General features: G+C 44.6%; 1 protein-coding gene across 13 annotated transcripts in view; it reads right to left on the bottom strand.

Moving 5' to 3' along the window:
- Positions 1 to 17,408, bottom strand: part of mycbp2 (MYC binding protein 2) — a 207,433-nt gene that overhangs the window by 58,033 nt on the left and 131,992 nt on the right. For 11 of the 13 annotated variants that reach the window (XM_062975545.1, XM_062975546.1, XM_062975549.1 and 8 more), the window contains 3 exons: positions 17,105 to 17,329; positions 16,145 to 16,277; positions 13,014 to 13,139 (listed from right to left, as the gene is read on the bottom strand). In XM_062975545.1, coding sequence (XP_062831615.1) covers positions 13,014 to 13,139; positions 16,145 to 16,277; positions 17,105 to 17,329 — 484 coding nt within the window. The remainder of the gene's footprint in view (positions 1 to 13,013; positions 13,140 to 16,144; positions 16,278 to 17,104; positions 17,330 to 17,408) is intronic. The other 2 variants (XM_062975558.1, XM_062975555.1) reach the window with 1 other exon arrangement.

The raw sequence follows: 17,408 nt of genomic DNA, 5'->3' as shown, positions 1-17,408 counted from the left end.
CACCCTGACCACCGTTTGGGTAGAGTGGTGGGGTGAGTCCTGCAGCTCCCCATCAGACAGGGGGTGCAATGGAGACTGAGAAACATCTCTAGGCCTCTGGGCTGGTACAATAGGAGAAGACCTTCTCGAGGAAGTTGTCGAGGAAGATGGCGGGTCTTTCTTTGAGGAGGCCGAGGAGGAGGAGCGCTGAGTTAGCCGTTTCTTCGCCGGCGGTTGCTTGGATGCAACCCTCAAGGACTTGCCAGGTGTGGGAGGAACCACAGCTGAGTCGGATTGCGCTCGACGAGACTCCTCGTGAGCCCTTTTAAAGGCTATTTTGATAGCAGAGGAGGACGGAGGGGAACCGATACGAGAGCGGATCGAGGTCACCGAAGCCAGAGAGCTCGACGTCGAGGAAGGTCCCACCTTTCCGGAGCGGGTCGACACGGTCGCCGTCGTCACAGTACACGGTGGTTTGACCGGTTTAGCGACCCTGGAGGTCTTGGACGCTCTGGACGAGACCGAGGAAGCCTTGGCTGCCGGAGGCTTAGTTGGTGGTGCCGACATAGCTCTCAAAGCTGAGGACGCCGACGTACCCGACGTCGACGGAGTCGGTTCTGGCGCGAGAGATTTTTCGTAGAGCGCCGCTCTAAGCCTAGCGGCTCTGTTCTTTCTGGCCTGAGCCGTGAGAGCTAGGCAAAAACGGCAGGTACTGACCACATGAGCCTCGCCAAGACAGAAGAGGCACTTGGCGTGGCCGTCCGAGTCAGGAATTTTAGCAGCACACTGCGTGCAACGCTTGAAACGAGTAGTAGACATGCGAAGAGTCCGAAGTGAACCTTGCGGCGGAAAAAAAGGAACTGGAGAACGGGCGCCTGGGGCTGCCTTATATGCCCCTTGGGAAGGGGGGCGTGGTTACCGCCAAAATTTGAACTTCAGCTTGGAAGAGTTTCCGTCGGAACCTGCGCAGGCGCAGCTTCTCCATTAGTGTGCATTCACAGAGTACACGAAGAAAAAAAAATATTTACTGTAGCAGTTCTAATCTGCTTTCCTTCAGAATGCTAAGCCACAGTCTTTATATGTGATTTGTGTGTATGATTAAAAATAATGATCAAGGAAGCACTACAACTAGATAGTAAGCTCAACCCACATATTAGTTTTCAGTAATTGCCGTGTCTTATTTCTCCAAAGAAATATTTAAAAGACTGCACTGCTTTTGGATGGCACATTGCCTCGAAAAACTGAAATATTTAGAAAACAATATTACAATACTTAGCGAAATGGATCTCAGAAATATGTTTCTTCCATCTTTTAAATACTCATGTACAAGTTGAAAAATGCTGGTTAAAAATGGATCACCAAACCCTAGGTTCAATTGTCTGTTCAAAAAGAAATTGTGGCTGTGGCAGGAACAGTGACAGTGTTGGAGCTTTTCCACTGGGCAGAAAAAGTAGGACTGGAGCTACTTCCCCCAGACTTCCTCACCATGGAACCCTGTCTGAAAGTCCCAGACCATAGTCCATGGAGAGAGATTTTAAGAAGCAGCTCCCCCCTCCCAAAGAAACAGCCTGCCTTTGTATTTGTTCCTCCTTCTCTTTCCCTCCTCTCCTCACAAGTTTATGCTGGGGTGTGGGTGAGGGAGCAGGGGACTTAGCTGCTTCTCTCAGACTTCCTCAGCATAGAATAAGGTTGAAAGTCTTAAATCTTAGTCCGTGGTGACAAATTGTAAAAAGCAGAAACTCTGCATCCCAGCTTCCTTGAAATAAATAACCTGCCTTCTCTCTCTCTCTCTCTCTCTCTCTCTCTCTCTCTCTCTCTCTCTCCCCCCCCCCCCCCCCCGCCCAGGCTGTATGGGGATTGGAAAGTGGAAGCAGGAGGCTTCCACAGTATGGAATAAAGTCTGAAAGTTCCAGACCTTACTCTGTGGTAGGAGATCATGAAAGAAGATACTCTGCCTTTTCTCTCCCATTCCCCAGGCTCCATTGGGGACGGGGATGAAGAAGCAAGGGGCACATCCTTTGATCTTGGGCAAGCCATAGTCTCAGAGGAAAGGAAAGGAAAGGCAAACCTCTTTTGAACAAATCTTGGCAAGAAAACTCTGTGTTAGGTTCACCTTAGAATTGTTATATGTCAAAAGCAACTAAAGTCACACAACAACAACAACAACAACAACAAGACACAAATAGTGCAGAAAAATATGGGAGAAATAAACCTGAAAATGTACCTGTTGATTAAACAGGTTAAGTACAGCAATAAGAAGGTGTCATCATGTTATTGAAATAAACGTAAAACATTGGAGTAATTCTGAAAATAAAGTGTTCCATAAAAAAGTAACAAGAGCCTACTGAGACAACACACTCCTATTCCATAAAAGGACCCTCCAAAGGTTTCCAAAGTCTAACTCCTTTCTGTAATCTATTACTGATAAGCTTATAATAATATACAATTAAGTGTAACTTGTTCCTAATTTTACAAAACCAAATAATGATTTTTTGTCAAGGACAGAACGCCACAAGATTCAAAGTAACAGAGTTTATTAGATTACAGAACTCAAAAATGCCCGTAAAACACAAGGGCCAGGCAGTTTTTGCCTTTAGGAGCAAAAAGGGACAAAAGTAAATGTTCAAAAGATAAACCGGATTAAACCGGAGTTTAATCCGGGTAAAAACAAACTGCTTGCTTCAGCCTGGGTATAAACGAAACGAAAGCCAAGGAACAAAAGATACAAAGAATGCAACTAATTGGCAGCAGATTCCTCTCTGCTGCCAACACTGTGCTTAGAGTAACTTGCGTCGCTCCCCCACACACACAGCAGACAGGATCTCCAACACGAGTAAATCAGCCAAGGATTGTAGCAGTTGAGTAGACCAGTTCCGTTCCGTAGATCAAAGCCAGAAGCAGACGTTTGTAGTTTTTCCAAGTCCAAGAAGGGGGGAAGACAAGCCGTGGTCAGTTCAGTCCGAGTTCTCAAAGCAGGAGATGGCGTCCGTCAAGAAGACGACGGAAGGTCAAGCTAATAAGAGTAAGCACAGGTTTGCACAAACAAATGCCCACACAATCCCTCCCGCCGTCTGACCCTGGATTCCAATCAACTTACGTCACAGCACAGGAAAGCACACAAGTCTTCAGGGAAGCGTCCCACACACACACGGATCCCAAGCGTTTGCCCAGATTACCTTGCCCAACGCAATTTGCAATTGCTCTCAAGCCCCATTTTATGCCAGTTACAAATCTTCATCACTGTCAGCTGTCCTCCTTAACCCGGGCGTTTCCTCATCACTTTCCTCGTCAGAGCTGGAACACCTCTGACTACGCCCAACAGCATCTCCAGCTGTGGATCCCGTCCCATCCCTCCAGCTAAACCATGGGTCTAATCCTGAAGGTCCCCATTCATCTTCTGTCCCATCATGGCCAGTGGCACCCACTTCCTCCCTTACCCGAGTCCAATCCATCTCATCCTCCTCTGAGCTAACCAGCCCCTCCTCCATTCTCTCCGTAAACCCTTTGAAAGACTCCTCGTCAGATGGTGCTGCAAATATGTCTCGCAGTCTTTTTCTCTCTCGCTCCTCGAGAGTATCTGACTCTCGAGGAGTCTTACGCCCACGTCTGTCAGTAACAGAGCCATGAGGCTCAATCATAACACTATCCCCTCTCACAAAGGCCTCCTCCCCCGATGGCGGAGAAGTGGCAGTGATACCCTCCGCTATAGCACCACGACGACTAGAGGTATCAAGTTTCAACAGCGAACGATGAAAGACTGGATGGACCTTTAAACTAGACGGTAAACGCAAACGAAACGCAACAGAAGAAATCTTTTTAACGATAGGAAAGGGACCCAAATACCGAGGCGCAAACTTTCCCCCAGCCTGTTTAATATGTTTGGAAGATAACCACACCAAATCCCCTTCTTCCAACTCCTCCCCTGCCTGCCTGTGGCGGTCAGCCTGAGTCTTCTGCGTTGCCTTAGCTTCCAACAGTAAGCGACGGGCAACATCATGCAATGCAGCCATTTCCGAAGAGCGGTACACAGGGTCCGAAGAGACCACATTGGTCGACGGCGCCACACCTCCCCGTGGGTGAAAACCATAAGTTAGCTCAAATGGCGTATGCTGACTAGACGTGTGCACCGCATTGTTGTAAGCAAATTCCGCCACCGGTAACCACTTTACCCAAGCCGTGGGTTGATCTAAACAAAAACAACGCAGATACTGCTCTAAGAGCCCATTAACCCGTTCCGACTGTCCATCCGTTTGCGGATGGAAAGCTGAAGACACGTTTAACTTAGTCCCCAAACACTCATGGAAGTGTTTCCAAAAGCGTGACACAAATTGCGGAGCCCTATCTGAAATAATCACCTCGGGTGCTCCGTGCAAACGATAGATGTGCTTTGTAAATAGTAAGGCCAACGTAGGGGCCGCCGGAATGGTTGAACAAGGAATAAAATGAGCCAGTTTACTAAATAAATCCACCACCACCCAAATACAAGTATAACCCCCAGACTTAGGCAAATCTGAAATAAAATCCATGGAAATGATTTGCCATGGCCTCTCCGGAACAGGTAAAGACGATAACAACCCTCTAGGGCGCCCAACAGGCGTCTTACTCTGCTGACAAACGGCGCAGCTGTCACAAAAGCGCAGAATGTCTTGCCGCATCTTTGGCCACCAGTAGCTCCTGGTGATAAGCTGTACGGTCTTGAACCTGCCAAAGTGCCCAGCCATGGGTTCGTCATGGTGGGCTCTAATCACCTCCAACCTGAGGGTCCCTACTGGTACGTAAACCTGCCCCCTACGCACCAATACCCCGTCTTGATCCTGGAGATGCGGCAGTATGGTACGGTTACCTGCAGAGAGCAGCATCAGTTGCTCCTGAGTCCACACATCATCCTTCTGAGCCTCAAGGATCTGGTCATGTAACCCAAGCTCATTATCTACAACACACAGAGAGGCAGTAGGCAAGATGGTCTGACATACTACCTGCTCATTGGTCTTAAATTCCGGCTTGCGGGATAAAGCATCGGCCCGCAAGTTTGCCTTCCCCTCCACGAACTGCACCTTGAAGTTAAACCTGGAGAAAAACAAAGCCCAGCGGATTTGACGCTGGTTTAACTTCTTTGCTGTTTGCAAGTGCTCTAAGTTCTTGTGATCAGATCTGACCACGATCTGGTGCCGTGCCCCTTCAAGCCAGTGCCGCCACACCTCAAACGCCACCTTAATCGCCAACAACTCCTTCTCCCATATGGTATAGTTCTGCTCGAAGGGTGTTAGTTGCCGCGAGTAAAATCCACAGGGACGCAAGGTCCCTGAGGAATCCTTCTGAGACAATACAGCCCCCAACGCGTAGCTAGAAGCGTCCGCTTCTACCACGAACGGTCTGTCAACATCAGGATGGGTTAGTATGTTGTCCGATTGAAAACTAGACTTTAGTTGTAGAAACGCCTCGTGAGCTTCCCGCCCCCACACAAATGGCTGTTTCTTGCGCAGAAGCTGCGTCAAAGGTACCGTGAGCTTTGCAAAATTCGGAATAAACTCCCGGTAGTAATTAGCGAAACCCAAGAACCTTTGTACATCCTTCTTAGTCTTCAGCTCCTGCCATGAGTTGACGGCGTCAACCTTATGTGGGTCCATTTTAAGTTCCCTACCTGACACTACATGACCTAGGAACTCCACTTCAGGCACATGAAAGACGCACTTGGAAGCCTTGGCGAAAAGCCCATTAGCCCGCAGTCGGTGCAGAACCTGCTTGACATGTTGACGATGTTCTTTCTCGTCCTTAGAAAAAATCAAGATATCATCCAAATAAATCACTAAAAATTGGTCAATTAGGTCCCTGAACACATCGTTCATGAACCTCTGAAATACCGCAGGAGCATTACAAAGCCCAAAAGGCATGACTCGGAACTCGTGGCATCCGAAACACGTGTTAAATGCCGTCTTCCATTCATCCCCTTCCCGTATACGGATTAAGTTATAGGCCCCCCGCAGGTCAAGCTTGGTAAAGACCTTAGCCCCTTGCACCCTTGATAACAGTTCCGAGATTAAAGGCAGCGGGTACCTATCCCGAATGGTGTATTTGTTTAGGATCCGATAATCGCAGACCAACCTAAGTTCCCCAGTCTTTTTGGCTACAAAGAATACCGGTGCCGCAGTTGGAGAACTAGATGGGCGAATAAACCCCTTGGCTAAATTTTCATCTAGAAACTCCCGCAAAGCTTGCCTTTCCGGTACAGTCAAGGCTTACAGCCTCCCTGCTGGCAGTTTCGCACCTTCTGCCAACTTGATGGCGCAATCATATGGCCTGTGCGGTGGTAATTTGTCCGCTTCTCTTTTACAAAATACATCAGAGAACTCCCCATACTCAGCAGGCACTCCCTCCATATCAGAATGAGTAACATTTAGAGTGCAACAATCCTGCCTCTTTAAGATCACTTTACGTGTTGCCCAATCTACTTGTGGGTTTACTACAGCTAGCCAATCCATCCCCAGGATCACATCATATCTAGGCAAGCTCGTAATATCCCACACAAACGTTCCCGTTACTCCCTGCACCTCCCACGTTACTGCTGAGGTTTCATGGTTAACCACCCCAGTCTCCAGCAGTCTCCCATCTGCTCCTTCCACCCACACGTCGCATGCCTTGCGCACTCTAGGAATGCCATGCTTCTTAGCAAACTCAATATCTACATAGGAGACCGTAGCCCCTGAGTCCAGCAGTGCCAAAGTAGAAACAAGTTCCCTTCCCCCAACAGATAATGTAATGGGTACGAAAACATGCTTCCTCCCCTCAGTTGACTGCTTGAGGAGCCCTAGTGCGTTGGACTCACGTCGCACTAGGGCTGGCCTTTTCCCGAAAGCTGGGAAGGTTTCACATTACAATTTTTGGCAAAATGCCCAGCATTCCCACAGTACAAACACAAGCCCAGCTGCCTCCTACGGCTCTTTTCCTCTGTAGACAGCTTTTTAAAGACCCCAAGCTCCATGGGCTCTTCCCCCATCACCACAGGTGCCCTGGTTACATGCATGGGTGGCGCACACATTGCTTTTGAGTGTTTACGAGCCTCGAACCTTGCGTCTAAACGCAGCACCTTAGCTACTAAGGCGTCCCAGCTTTCAGCCGGCTCCAAGCGTGCTAATTCATCCTGGAGCATATCACTTAACCCGGCAGTAAATAAAAGCATGAATGCATTTTCCCCCCAATCCAGCTGGTGGCGATAAAGGTTAAACTTATTTAAGTAATCCAAAACAGTCCCCTTTCCCTGTTTCAACCGATACAGAGCCCACCCAGCGTTCTCCGTGCGGAGAGGATCCCCAAAAGTATCAGTTAACAACTTTTTGAAATTATTCAAATTGTCCTTGACTGGGTCATTTCCCAAAATTAAATTAGTGGCCCATTGTCCTGCGGGACCGGTCAACAAACTCAAAATAAAGGCCACCTTGCTAGTGTCTGTAGGAAAAGCATGAGCACTGAGCTGAGAAAAATAAAGCTCCACTTGTGCCAAAAAGATTGGCAACTTGCACCTGGTTCCGTCAAAGCGTTCAGGAGTCAAAACATGTCCTTTCACAGCCTGAGCTGTTTGGATAACGGTAAAAGCCGTTTGCAATTGGTCTACTTTGGCCCTTAACTCATCCATCGTCTTCCTGACGGGTTTATTGCTGCAATAAACTTTTTATGGGCGTTGGGCAATCTGTCAAGGACAGAACGCCACAAGATTCAAAGTAACAGAGTTTATTAGATTACAGAACTCAAAAATGCCCGTAAAACACAAGGGCCAGGCAGTTTTTGCCTTTAGGAGCAAAAAGGGACAAAAGTAAATGTTCAAAAGATAAACCGGATTAAACCGGAGTTTAATCCGGGTAAAAACAAACTGCTTGCTTCAGCCTGGGTATAAACGAAACGAAAGCCAAGGAACAAAAGATACAAAGAATGCAACTAATTGGCAGCAGATTCCTCTCTGCTGCCAACACTGTGCTTAGAGTAACTTGCGTCGCTCCCCCACACACACAGCAGACAGGATCTCCAACACGAGTAAATCAGCCAAGGATTGTAGCAGTTGAGTAGACCAGTTCCGTTCCGTAGATCAAAGCCAGAAGCAGACGTTTGTAGTTTTTCCAAGTCCAAGAAGGGGGGAAGACAAGCCGTGGTCAGTTCAGTCCGAGTTCTCAAAGCAGGAGATGGCGTCCGTCAAGAAGACGACGGAAGGTCAAGCTAATAAGAGTAAGCACAGGTTTGCACAAACAAATGCCCACACAATCCCTCCCGCCGTCTGACCCTGGATTCCAATCAACTTACGTCACAGCACAGGAAAGCACACAAGTCTTCAGGGAAGCGTCCCACACACACACGGATCCCAAGCGTTTGCCCAGATTACCTTGCCCAACGCAATTTGCAATTGCTCTCAAGCCCCATTTTATGCCAGTTACAAATCTTCATCACTGTCAGCTGTCCTCCTTAACCCGGGCGTTTCCTCATCACTTTCCTCGTCAGAGCTGGAACACCTCTGACTACGCCCAACAGCATCTCCAGCTGTGGATCCCGTCCCATCCCTCCAGCTAAACCATGGGTCTAATCCTGAAGGTCCCCATTCATCTTCTGTCCCATCATGGCCAGTGGCACCCACTTCCTCCCTTACCCGAGTCCAATCCATCTCATCCTCCTCTGAGCTAACCAGCCCCTCCTCCATTCTCTCCGTAAACCCTTCGAAAGACTCCTCGTCAGATGGTGCTGCAAATATGTCTCGCAGTCTTTTTCTCTCTCGCTCCTCGAGAGTATCTGACTCTCGAGGAGTCTTACGCCCACGTCTGTCAGTAACAGAGCCATGAGGCTCAATCATAACATTTTTATTCTACCTAGGTGCTTCTTATGAAAATATGTACAAGCTTCCCTGTGATGCTCTTATGACATAAGTAGGAACGCTCTCAGAAACCCTTCAAATGGCATTCTGCTTGACCTATATTCAAGAAAACATATTTCAATAATATGTCCAATGAAACAGTATAATTAAATTGCTATGCATTTTTCGCTGCCTATTTTTTTGTAAACAATCAGGAAGGCTGTGACATGAAGAAACCAAAGCAATAAAACATGCAACATCAAAGGGATTCTACTGCAAAGCATAGGTTGACCCAGCAAAAGGTAAATAGCGGGTTTTCAGGAGTCATGAATGAATGAAAAGTTGACATGAAGATGTCCCTAGCTGACATTTCTATCAATAGAGACAAACATGAACTCTTTGCATGTTAATGTATAGAAAAAACAAAAGGAGACTGGAAACAAAGTTTATGTTTCAGACAGTTCATGACTGTTTCTCAAAAACAAGACATTAAACTAGAATCAATACCTGGTTAACACAACATTCAGCCAAAGGCATACATATTATGGCTGTAATAAACATGATCCAACCCAAGTTAAGTGTATCTTCCCACTGGAATTAATGAGAATTAAAAGTTCTGGCTTTAGTAGCATTTTGCCCTTTATTTTTTTGAAACAAAAACAAACAAGTGAAACCCCAGCAAATATAGGGAAGGATTTTATTTGGCAAACCATTTGTGCAGAGGTTCCTAATGACAGTGAACTGAAAATCAATTAATTATGTGACTTCACAAAACTGAACATGAAATATTTGTAATGTAAGTTACACTAGACAATAAATATATAATTTAGCTCAAATTATGAAAAGAAGCATCCTTTTTGTAAGTTAGTTGTCAGTCACAACTATTCAGGATTTTAAAAAAGCTCTTCAAAATTTTTGATTCTAAGTTATGACACAGAAATATTATAATCAAGACTGTTCTGTTGAACAAAGGGTAATTCTTCACGATTTTGGTGTTGGTCTTTGTCCAATAAGCAACATCACTCTTGTGCTACGCAACTGCTGCCTCATATAACATTTTAGAATAATTTGCAATTTAGTAACTGAATCTATTTTATAGTATCAGTTCCTTATCAGAAAAATAGCCAGAAAATACCTGCTTCATATTTTTTTTTGTAGTGCATATATTGGTACAATCAGGGCCGGTCCAAAGCTATACGTGGACTACGTGGCCGCAGAGGGCGCCATTGGACGGGGGCGCCATTGAGGTGCTCCTGCGCGCGCACCGCTGCGCATGCACCCCTGCCTCCTCCTCCCAGAGTTGTTGCGATCTTGGACGGATGTGTGGGAAGGAGAGGAGAGGGGGAGGCAGCCCCAAAACGGAAACAGTCAGTGGCTGCAACAGGTGAGCATTGCGGGAGAGGAGGAGGCGTGGGGTGTGTGTGTGCGCGCGCACATTCATCCCTCCAAGGGATGCATGCACACACTCACTCCCCTGCCTCCTCCTCTTCCCAGTCCCAGGATCATGCGATCCTGGCAGGAGAAGTGGAGGGGGAGTGTGCACGATCCTGGGACTGGGAGGAGGAGGAGGCAGGGGAGTGAGTGTGTGCATGCATCCCTTGGAGGGATGAATGTGCGTTCGCAAACCCCCCCCCCCGCCTCCTCCTCTCCCGCGATGCTCACCTGTTGCAGCCACTGACTGTTTCCGTTTTGGGGCTTCCTCCCCCTCTCCTCTCCTTCCCACACGTCCGTGTGCAGTGGGCACTCAAGCAGACTGGTAAGCCCTCAGCTGGGAAGGGGTGGGGGGGAGAGGAAGGCCTGCACCTGAGTTATTCCTGGCTAACAACTCTGAACAAAGGATTCCCCCAGGCCAGGAAGTGAGGCTGGGAAGGCAATTTAAAGCTCACAAAGGTGATTAATTACATCAATCACACTGGCCTACAACATACAAGAGTTTTTCCCCCACCCAGGAACTTCCACATAAACATTCCTTGCTTAGTTTCTTCATATACCTCACAACCTCTGAGGATGCCTATCATAGATGTGGGCGAAATGTCAGGAGGGAATGCTTTAGGAACATGCAACAACCCCATAATAATGCAGTTTGACTCTAGCCTTTGAAAGACAGGGGGTTGGACTAGATGGCATTTGGGGGTACCCTTCTAACTCTGATTATGGCCCCATCAACCCTGGCATATGTTATATGGTCAGTGTAGATACATTATATGGCCACTGCAGGCTCATATTATTCAGCTGGTGCAGAATCATAAAAATGCAGTTCAGCTTCTAGCCTTTGAAAGGCAGAAGGTTAGACTAGATGGCACTTGGCGGGGACAACAACGATGAATCTTTGCAAAGACAGATTGAGATCTGGGGCCTTCACTTTAGTTCTGAGCTTCTTCTGTGCTTCTTCTTCCCCAACATCTAAACCCCTTAAAAGCCCATCTTAAATCCGCAGGATCTGGGGTTTGCAAGTAAAGGCAGGTGAAGCTTAAAGCCAGCTTCTCTTTGTGGCTTTTCTTGCAGCAAAAGAAAAAACAAGGAGCCAATGAATAGGATTCCCATCACACCGAGACATGTGTAAATACATGTCGTTAATGCCTTCCTTTATTGCAATACGTGGTTGGACTAGATGACCTTTGGGTCCCCCCAATTATAATGGAATAGAGACTGCCTCAGAGTCTTCTTCTTTGGAGGTCTTTAAGCAGGCACTGGTTGGCTGTCTGTCTGGAGGGATTGAATGGTGTGTGTCTCTATTGCAGAAGGGAGGTTGGACTGAATGGACTAGATGACCTTAAGGGTTCCCTTCCAACTCTTGTAATTCTATGATTGATTGATTCATGCCTGTCCCAGCCCGGCAGAAAAGGGCTGGGATAGATGACTCTTGGGGTTCCCATTCAAGTCTAATGGAATTATTAAGCAGAGGCTGGATGGTCATCTGTCTGGAGGGATTGAATAGTGCCTTCCTTTTTTGCACCACAGGGTCTGTCCGAATAGCCTTTGGGGTTCCCTTCCGTTTCAAGTCTAATTGAATTATAGACTGTATGGTGGACTTTCTTTCTCTGGAGGTCTTTACGGGGAGGCTGGATGGTCATCTGTTGAGAGGGATTGAATGGTGCCATTTCCTCACCTTCGCCTCTTCTCCTCCCCACGCGCGTGGGCACCCACAGCCTGGTGGTAATCTCCTGGCTGGGAAGGAGGGTGGGCGGGGGAGAGAGGCCTGCTCGTGCACGTGATTAGCATTGAAAAACCTTGCAGCTTCAAAACCTGGCTGATTCCTGCCTGTGGGTATCCTTTTGTTGGGAGGTGTTCCTCCATCAACAGAAAGGAGGAATCCATGAGAAAGAACAAAATCTGGCTATCAGTATTTAAAAACTCTATAATGAGGACAGTAGATAAAGAACAATACTAAAAAAACAGGGGTTCCAGACAGGAAACAATCAGGGCCAGCTAACACCTCCCAACAGAGGATTACCCCAGGCATGGAGCAGCCAGGCTTTGAAGGTACAAGGCCATTCAATGCTAATCAAGGTGGCCAATGGCAACATTCACACTTACCTCCAACAGATGAGTTCTTTCTTCCACCCTGGACATTATATAGATATATAATGTACAGAGACACACAGCATTTGCCAAAAACCAGTTTATCCATCCCTTTGACATAGAGCTCTGCCTCTTTTTTCTTTCTCTCTCTTTTTAGGGACATCTGCACTGTAGGATTAATGCAGTTTGAGCCCATTTTAACTGCTGTGGCTCAATGCTATGGCATCAAGGGAGCTGTAGTTTGATGAGATCCCAGCACTCTTTGGCAGAAAATAATAATAATAATAATAATAATAATAATAATAATAATAATAATAATGTGTTGTCAAAGGCTTTCATGGCCAGAATCACTGGGTTGCTGTGAGTTTTCCGAACTGTATGGCCATGTTCCAGAAGCATTCTCTACTGACATTTCACCCACATCTATGGCAGACATCCTCAGAGGTTGAGGTCTGTTGGAGACTGGGGAAGAACCTATAACCCGAAAAACCTACAGCAATCCAAACAATACAATGCGTTCTCATAATGTTATTTCCCTCATTTGGGGGGGGGGGGCGCCAAAATTCTGTTCGCTTACACTTGAAAATTACCTTGGGCCGGCTCTGGGTACAATAAATATTACAATAGAACATAGACTGAATAATCAACATGGCAGAAAGGCAAAATTTGCTACAGAACATACCTTTATTATTGCCAAGGCCATAGTCAAATCCTTGTCCATTACTGCACACTGTCCCCTTATTGAAAGTTTGCAATGAAAAAGGGCTCGGTGGGGGGGTCTGGCCATTTTGATCTAGAATAACTTGCTCTATAAAAACAAAGAAATATGTCTTTAATTTGATTAATCATGCCTTCAAAAAGGGAATGTAAGAAATAATGATGTGAATGGAAATATACTGATGTAGATATGATTGTTTCATAACTAACTCCAAAGCAGTCTTGCAGTGGAAAGAATGCAGCTTCTCTAAATCAAAGCAAGACTATTCTGATTCCAGGCATTCAAAAAGGGGTTGAAAGTAGAGGTGTGCGTGAATTTTTTTCCTGTTTCCTTCGAGCTATTGTTTCATTTCAACAGTTCATCTACACAAAAGGAATGACATTTTCATAGGAAACGAGAGGCGACACGAAAATGAAAGCCACACAGTTTCCTTCCGCACAGTTTTCCTTTTGTTTCTGCCCTGTAACAATAAGCAGGTACTGACAGAGGGCTTACAGCTGATGTGTACCAATGGGTATTAATATAATAATATTTATTATATATATATATATATATATATATACACACACACACACACACACACACACACACATACACAGTAGAGTCTCACTTATCCAACACTCGCTTATCCAAGGTTCTGGATTATACAACACATTTTTGTAGTCAATGTTTTCAATACATCGTGATATTTTGGTGCTAAATTCATAAATACAGTAATTACAACATAGCATTACTGCGTATTGAACTATTTTTTCTGTCAAATTTGTTGTATAACATGATGTTTTGGTGCTTAATTTGTAAAATCATAACCTAATTTGATGTTTAATAGACTTTTCCTTCATCCCTCCTTATTATCCAACATATTTGCTTATCCAACGTTCTGCCGGCCTGTTTATGTTGGATAAGTGAGACTCTACTGTATTAAGAAGGATCTGGGAATCTGACCTCAGGCTGGGAGAGGGAAATGCCTCCCTCCGTGTTAGATCCGATCTGTGGAAATGGGGGTTAAGGTAATAATATTTATATATACACGAGGGTTGATTGAAAAGTAATGCCTCCACCTTCGTAACTCCTCAACAGATGGCAGTACTGGTATGCGGCAGGTACTGGCTTGTTCAGTAGACTTTTCTCTACAGTTCCATTTGGCGGGAAGCCTTAGCATTGAACGGTTGTGTTGTTAAAGTGCGAAGTATGGAACCCTGCACAGACGGTTGGTCAATGCGACTTAAGTAACGTGAAGTCATTGACTTCTTGACATCAGAAGGTGTAACCCCAAAGGAGATTCATCAGAGAATGCAAGCTGTTTATGGTGATTGTGTTGATGTGCGTACTGTGCATCATTGGGCAAGTAAGTTTAAAGATGTTGAGGTGGGAACATCTGACTTGCGTGACAAACAAAGAGTTGGACATCCTGTGACAGCAACCACCGAGTTTCACAAGGAAAAGGTTGACAGATTGATTCAGGACCATCGTTGTATCACCCAGAGAGAAATTTCAAGTATAATCGGCATTTCACAGGAACGTGTGGGGCACATTATTGCTTTGCCTGGCTATCGGAAGATCTGTGCACGATGAGTACTGTGAGATGCTGGTTGAGGAAACAGAGTGTCAATTTCTTCCGTGACGGCTTCAGAAAACTTGTTCATCGTTGGCAGAAATGTATCCAATTGTCTGGTGATTATGTGGAAAAGTGAATAGTGGTAGTTAAAGAGCACATTCTAAGGATTATTTCTGTGTTTATTAAAATATTCCCATCCAAACCCAAGTAATGAAGGTGGAGGCATTACTTTTCATTCAACCCTCGTAATATGTATATTAAGAAGGATCTGTGAATCTGACCTCAACCTGGGAGAGGGAAATGCCTCCCTCTGCATTAGATCTGATCTGTGGAAATGGGGGTTAAGGAAATAATATTATTAATAACAATAGTACTCTGGGGAAGATGCAAACATTTTAAAAGTTGGTAGGCTAAAAGGGATCAAAATGTCCTGTGTGTGGAGATTTTCACCCCTCTAGCCCAAAAACCGAGGGGGAGGCGGATGAGCTTCGGAAGCCCTCCCATTGCCGTCAATGGTACAAAAATTTTCATGTTTTTTGTTAGCCAGACGAAAATTCATGTTGTATAGGCAACCCATTTTCGTTAGCGGGACACAAATACGAAAATGAGACAAAATGAATGAAACTACACAAAATGAACAGCAATTCCACACAAATTAACAATTAGTTGAAAGAAAAAATGGAGGGGGGAGTATGCTAGCTCCACCTCTTTCTTTGTAGTTTTGTGAAAACTGATAATTTTGAAAAGAAGGGGATCTTCTGGATTTGTTGGGAGTCAGAAGTCTTTAATATTCAAATTCCAGATCACATAATGATCTGCTATACATAAAAGAAGTTCTACTTCTTAGAATAATCACTTTTCATGCAATCGAGGTAAAGGAAGAGTGTGGGAATAGTCAAATTGTGTGAAGAGGTTTCATGCCTAGAACAAGCTATCAAGGCATCGTCCTCAATGACTATGCACTGATAGTGAACATATCAGAAAGAAAACCTAGAATGTAATAGAACTTGTCCTTGTAAAGAACTTCCAGTCCCTGTAAAGTATACTTATTTGGACCTGTTTTTCTCAGACATCAATTTGAAGAAAGAGTGAGAGTAAAGCTACACAAATTTGAAAACACAACCAACATTTTGGCCACATCGTCCCATTCTATGCATTGATCCACTTTTGTGCTGTTAAGATATGCATAGGCTCTGTTCTCCTATTCTTAATCCAGATAAACATTAATGGTTGAATTTACAATATGCTAAGAATAGCTTAGCAAAATACTTCGTATTTTACATTCTTAATTTTGTCATTTCTTAAAAAAATATATGGCATAGACATCTGCCCTCATCTTCAGATTTTGGTCTAACTTTCTCACTTGGGGAGATCCACGCAAGCAGTACTGAAACAGTGTCAACTCTTCAAAATAAAAGACTTCCAACATCAGAAAATTAACATTGTCCTCATTTAAACCTTTCATCACTTCATAATTAATCATTTACAGCTAAGCTTGATATTGTTTTTATGCTTAGGTTTAAAGCAGTTTACTTGCCATCTTCGTGCCGGAGATACTGATTTCCACCTCTGTCTCTGGCCAAGGACCATGCTTCGCCTTCATCACTTTCACAAAACTCTACCATGCTGTTCTTATCCATTTGCACCCATGTCCCTTCAGAATTAGTCACCTGGTACGTACATACACACACACATATATACAAAAGGCACATGTAATTTACTTCGCAAATAAGGAACCAATGAAATGCAGAGAAATGTTTCCACATGTGAAAATGCATGTATTTCCTGTCATGGAAAGGCAAGAGACATCTTTCAAGTTAAGATCCAAAGAATAAAGTGAATTGTGAATTCATAAGACATTTGTGATCAATTAGTATTTTCAGCATGTTAGATGTAATGATATTCAGAAGAAGAAAAATAACCAGATCACCCAAAGAGCTCCCAATTTTCTACACAGATGAAAGAAAGACTAAATTTACTAATTTATTGAAGCCTGAAATAGAGAAAAGTCTGAAATTGACACTATGCAATATTCACAAAGTTGCTATAATTTTCATAGGCTGTTTGAAAAATAGCATGACACACTACATCCTCAAGCCCACTGTGGAAGAAGACACCAGATCATAATCAATGCATGCATCAGTTGAATCAATGGCAAAAAATAAGTAATTGTTGGTTTCTGCTTTATCCCTCCAAGTAATTCATCAGGTAACTTTGAAAGACACAATTAAAACATTACATCAATTTCTGATGAATAAACAATATTCTGAAATCATGTGTACAATAAACATCCACATAACACCAGATGATGAAATATATGATTAAGGCAACAGTGATTTGCATCGGTTTAAGACATAAACCAACCTCCGGAAAGTTAATGATTGGCCACCCAGGATGGAAAAGCAAACCTCGTGTAGGACTGCTACTTTTCTTATGAGTGCTACTATTATAAGCCAGTATCTATGAAGATAAGAACTGAAGCTACAAGGATCCATACCTCGCCTACTGCCTTGACTTTGTTTCCCAGAACTAACATTCCAATGGGGATACCTCTAAGGTTGGGACAGCTTCTGACGTTGTGACCCGAGGGGCCAGTCTTCACTACCTTATACATTCCAGGCCCACCACGAAGGAATGGCATATCTGGCTCCTGCATTATCGCTTCCTGAGGGCAGTGTGAGTTTAGGTCTTTGAAAAAGTCATCTGCATTAGATCTAGACTCCTGAAAAATTTGAACAAAAAAACCAAAACAAAACAAAAATCCCATTAATAATGCCTTTTTGTACTTTTGATCTAATTCC

Source organism: Anolis carolinensis, chromosome 3 (genome assembly GCF_035594765.1).
Source record: "Anolis carolinensis isolate JA03-04 chromosome 3, rAnoCar3.1.pri, whole genome shotgun sequence".
Classification (NCBI taxonomy): Eukaryota; Metazoa; Chordata; class Lepidosauria; order Squamata; family Dactyloidae; genus Anolis; species Anolis carolinensis.
The sequence above is the reverse complement of the archived record's forward strand: the minus strand, read 5'-3'. Positions and strand labels throughout refer to the sequence as shown.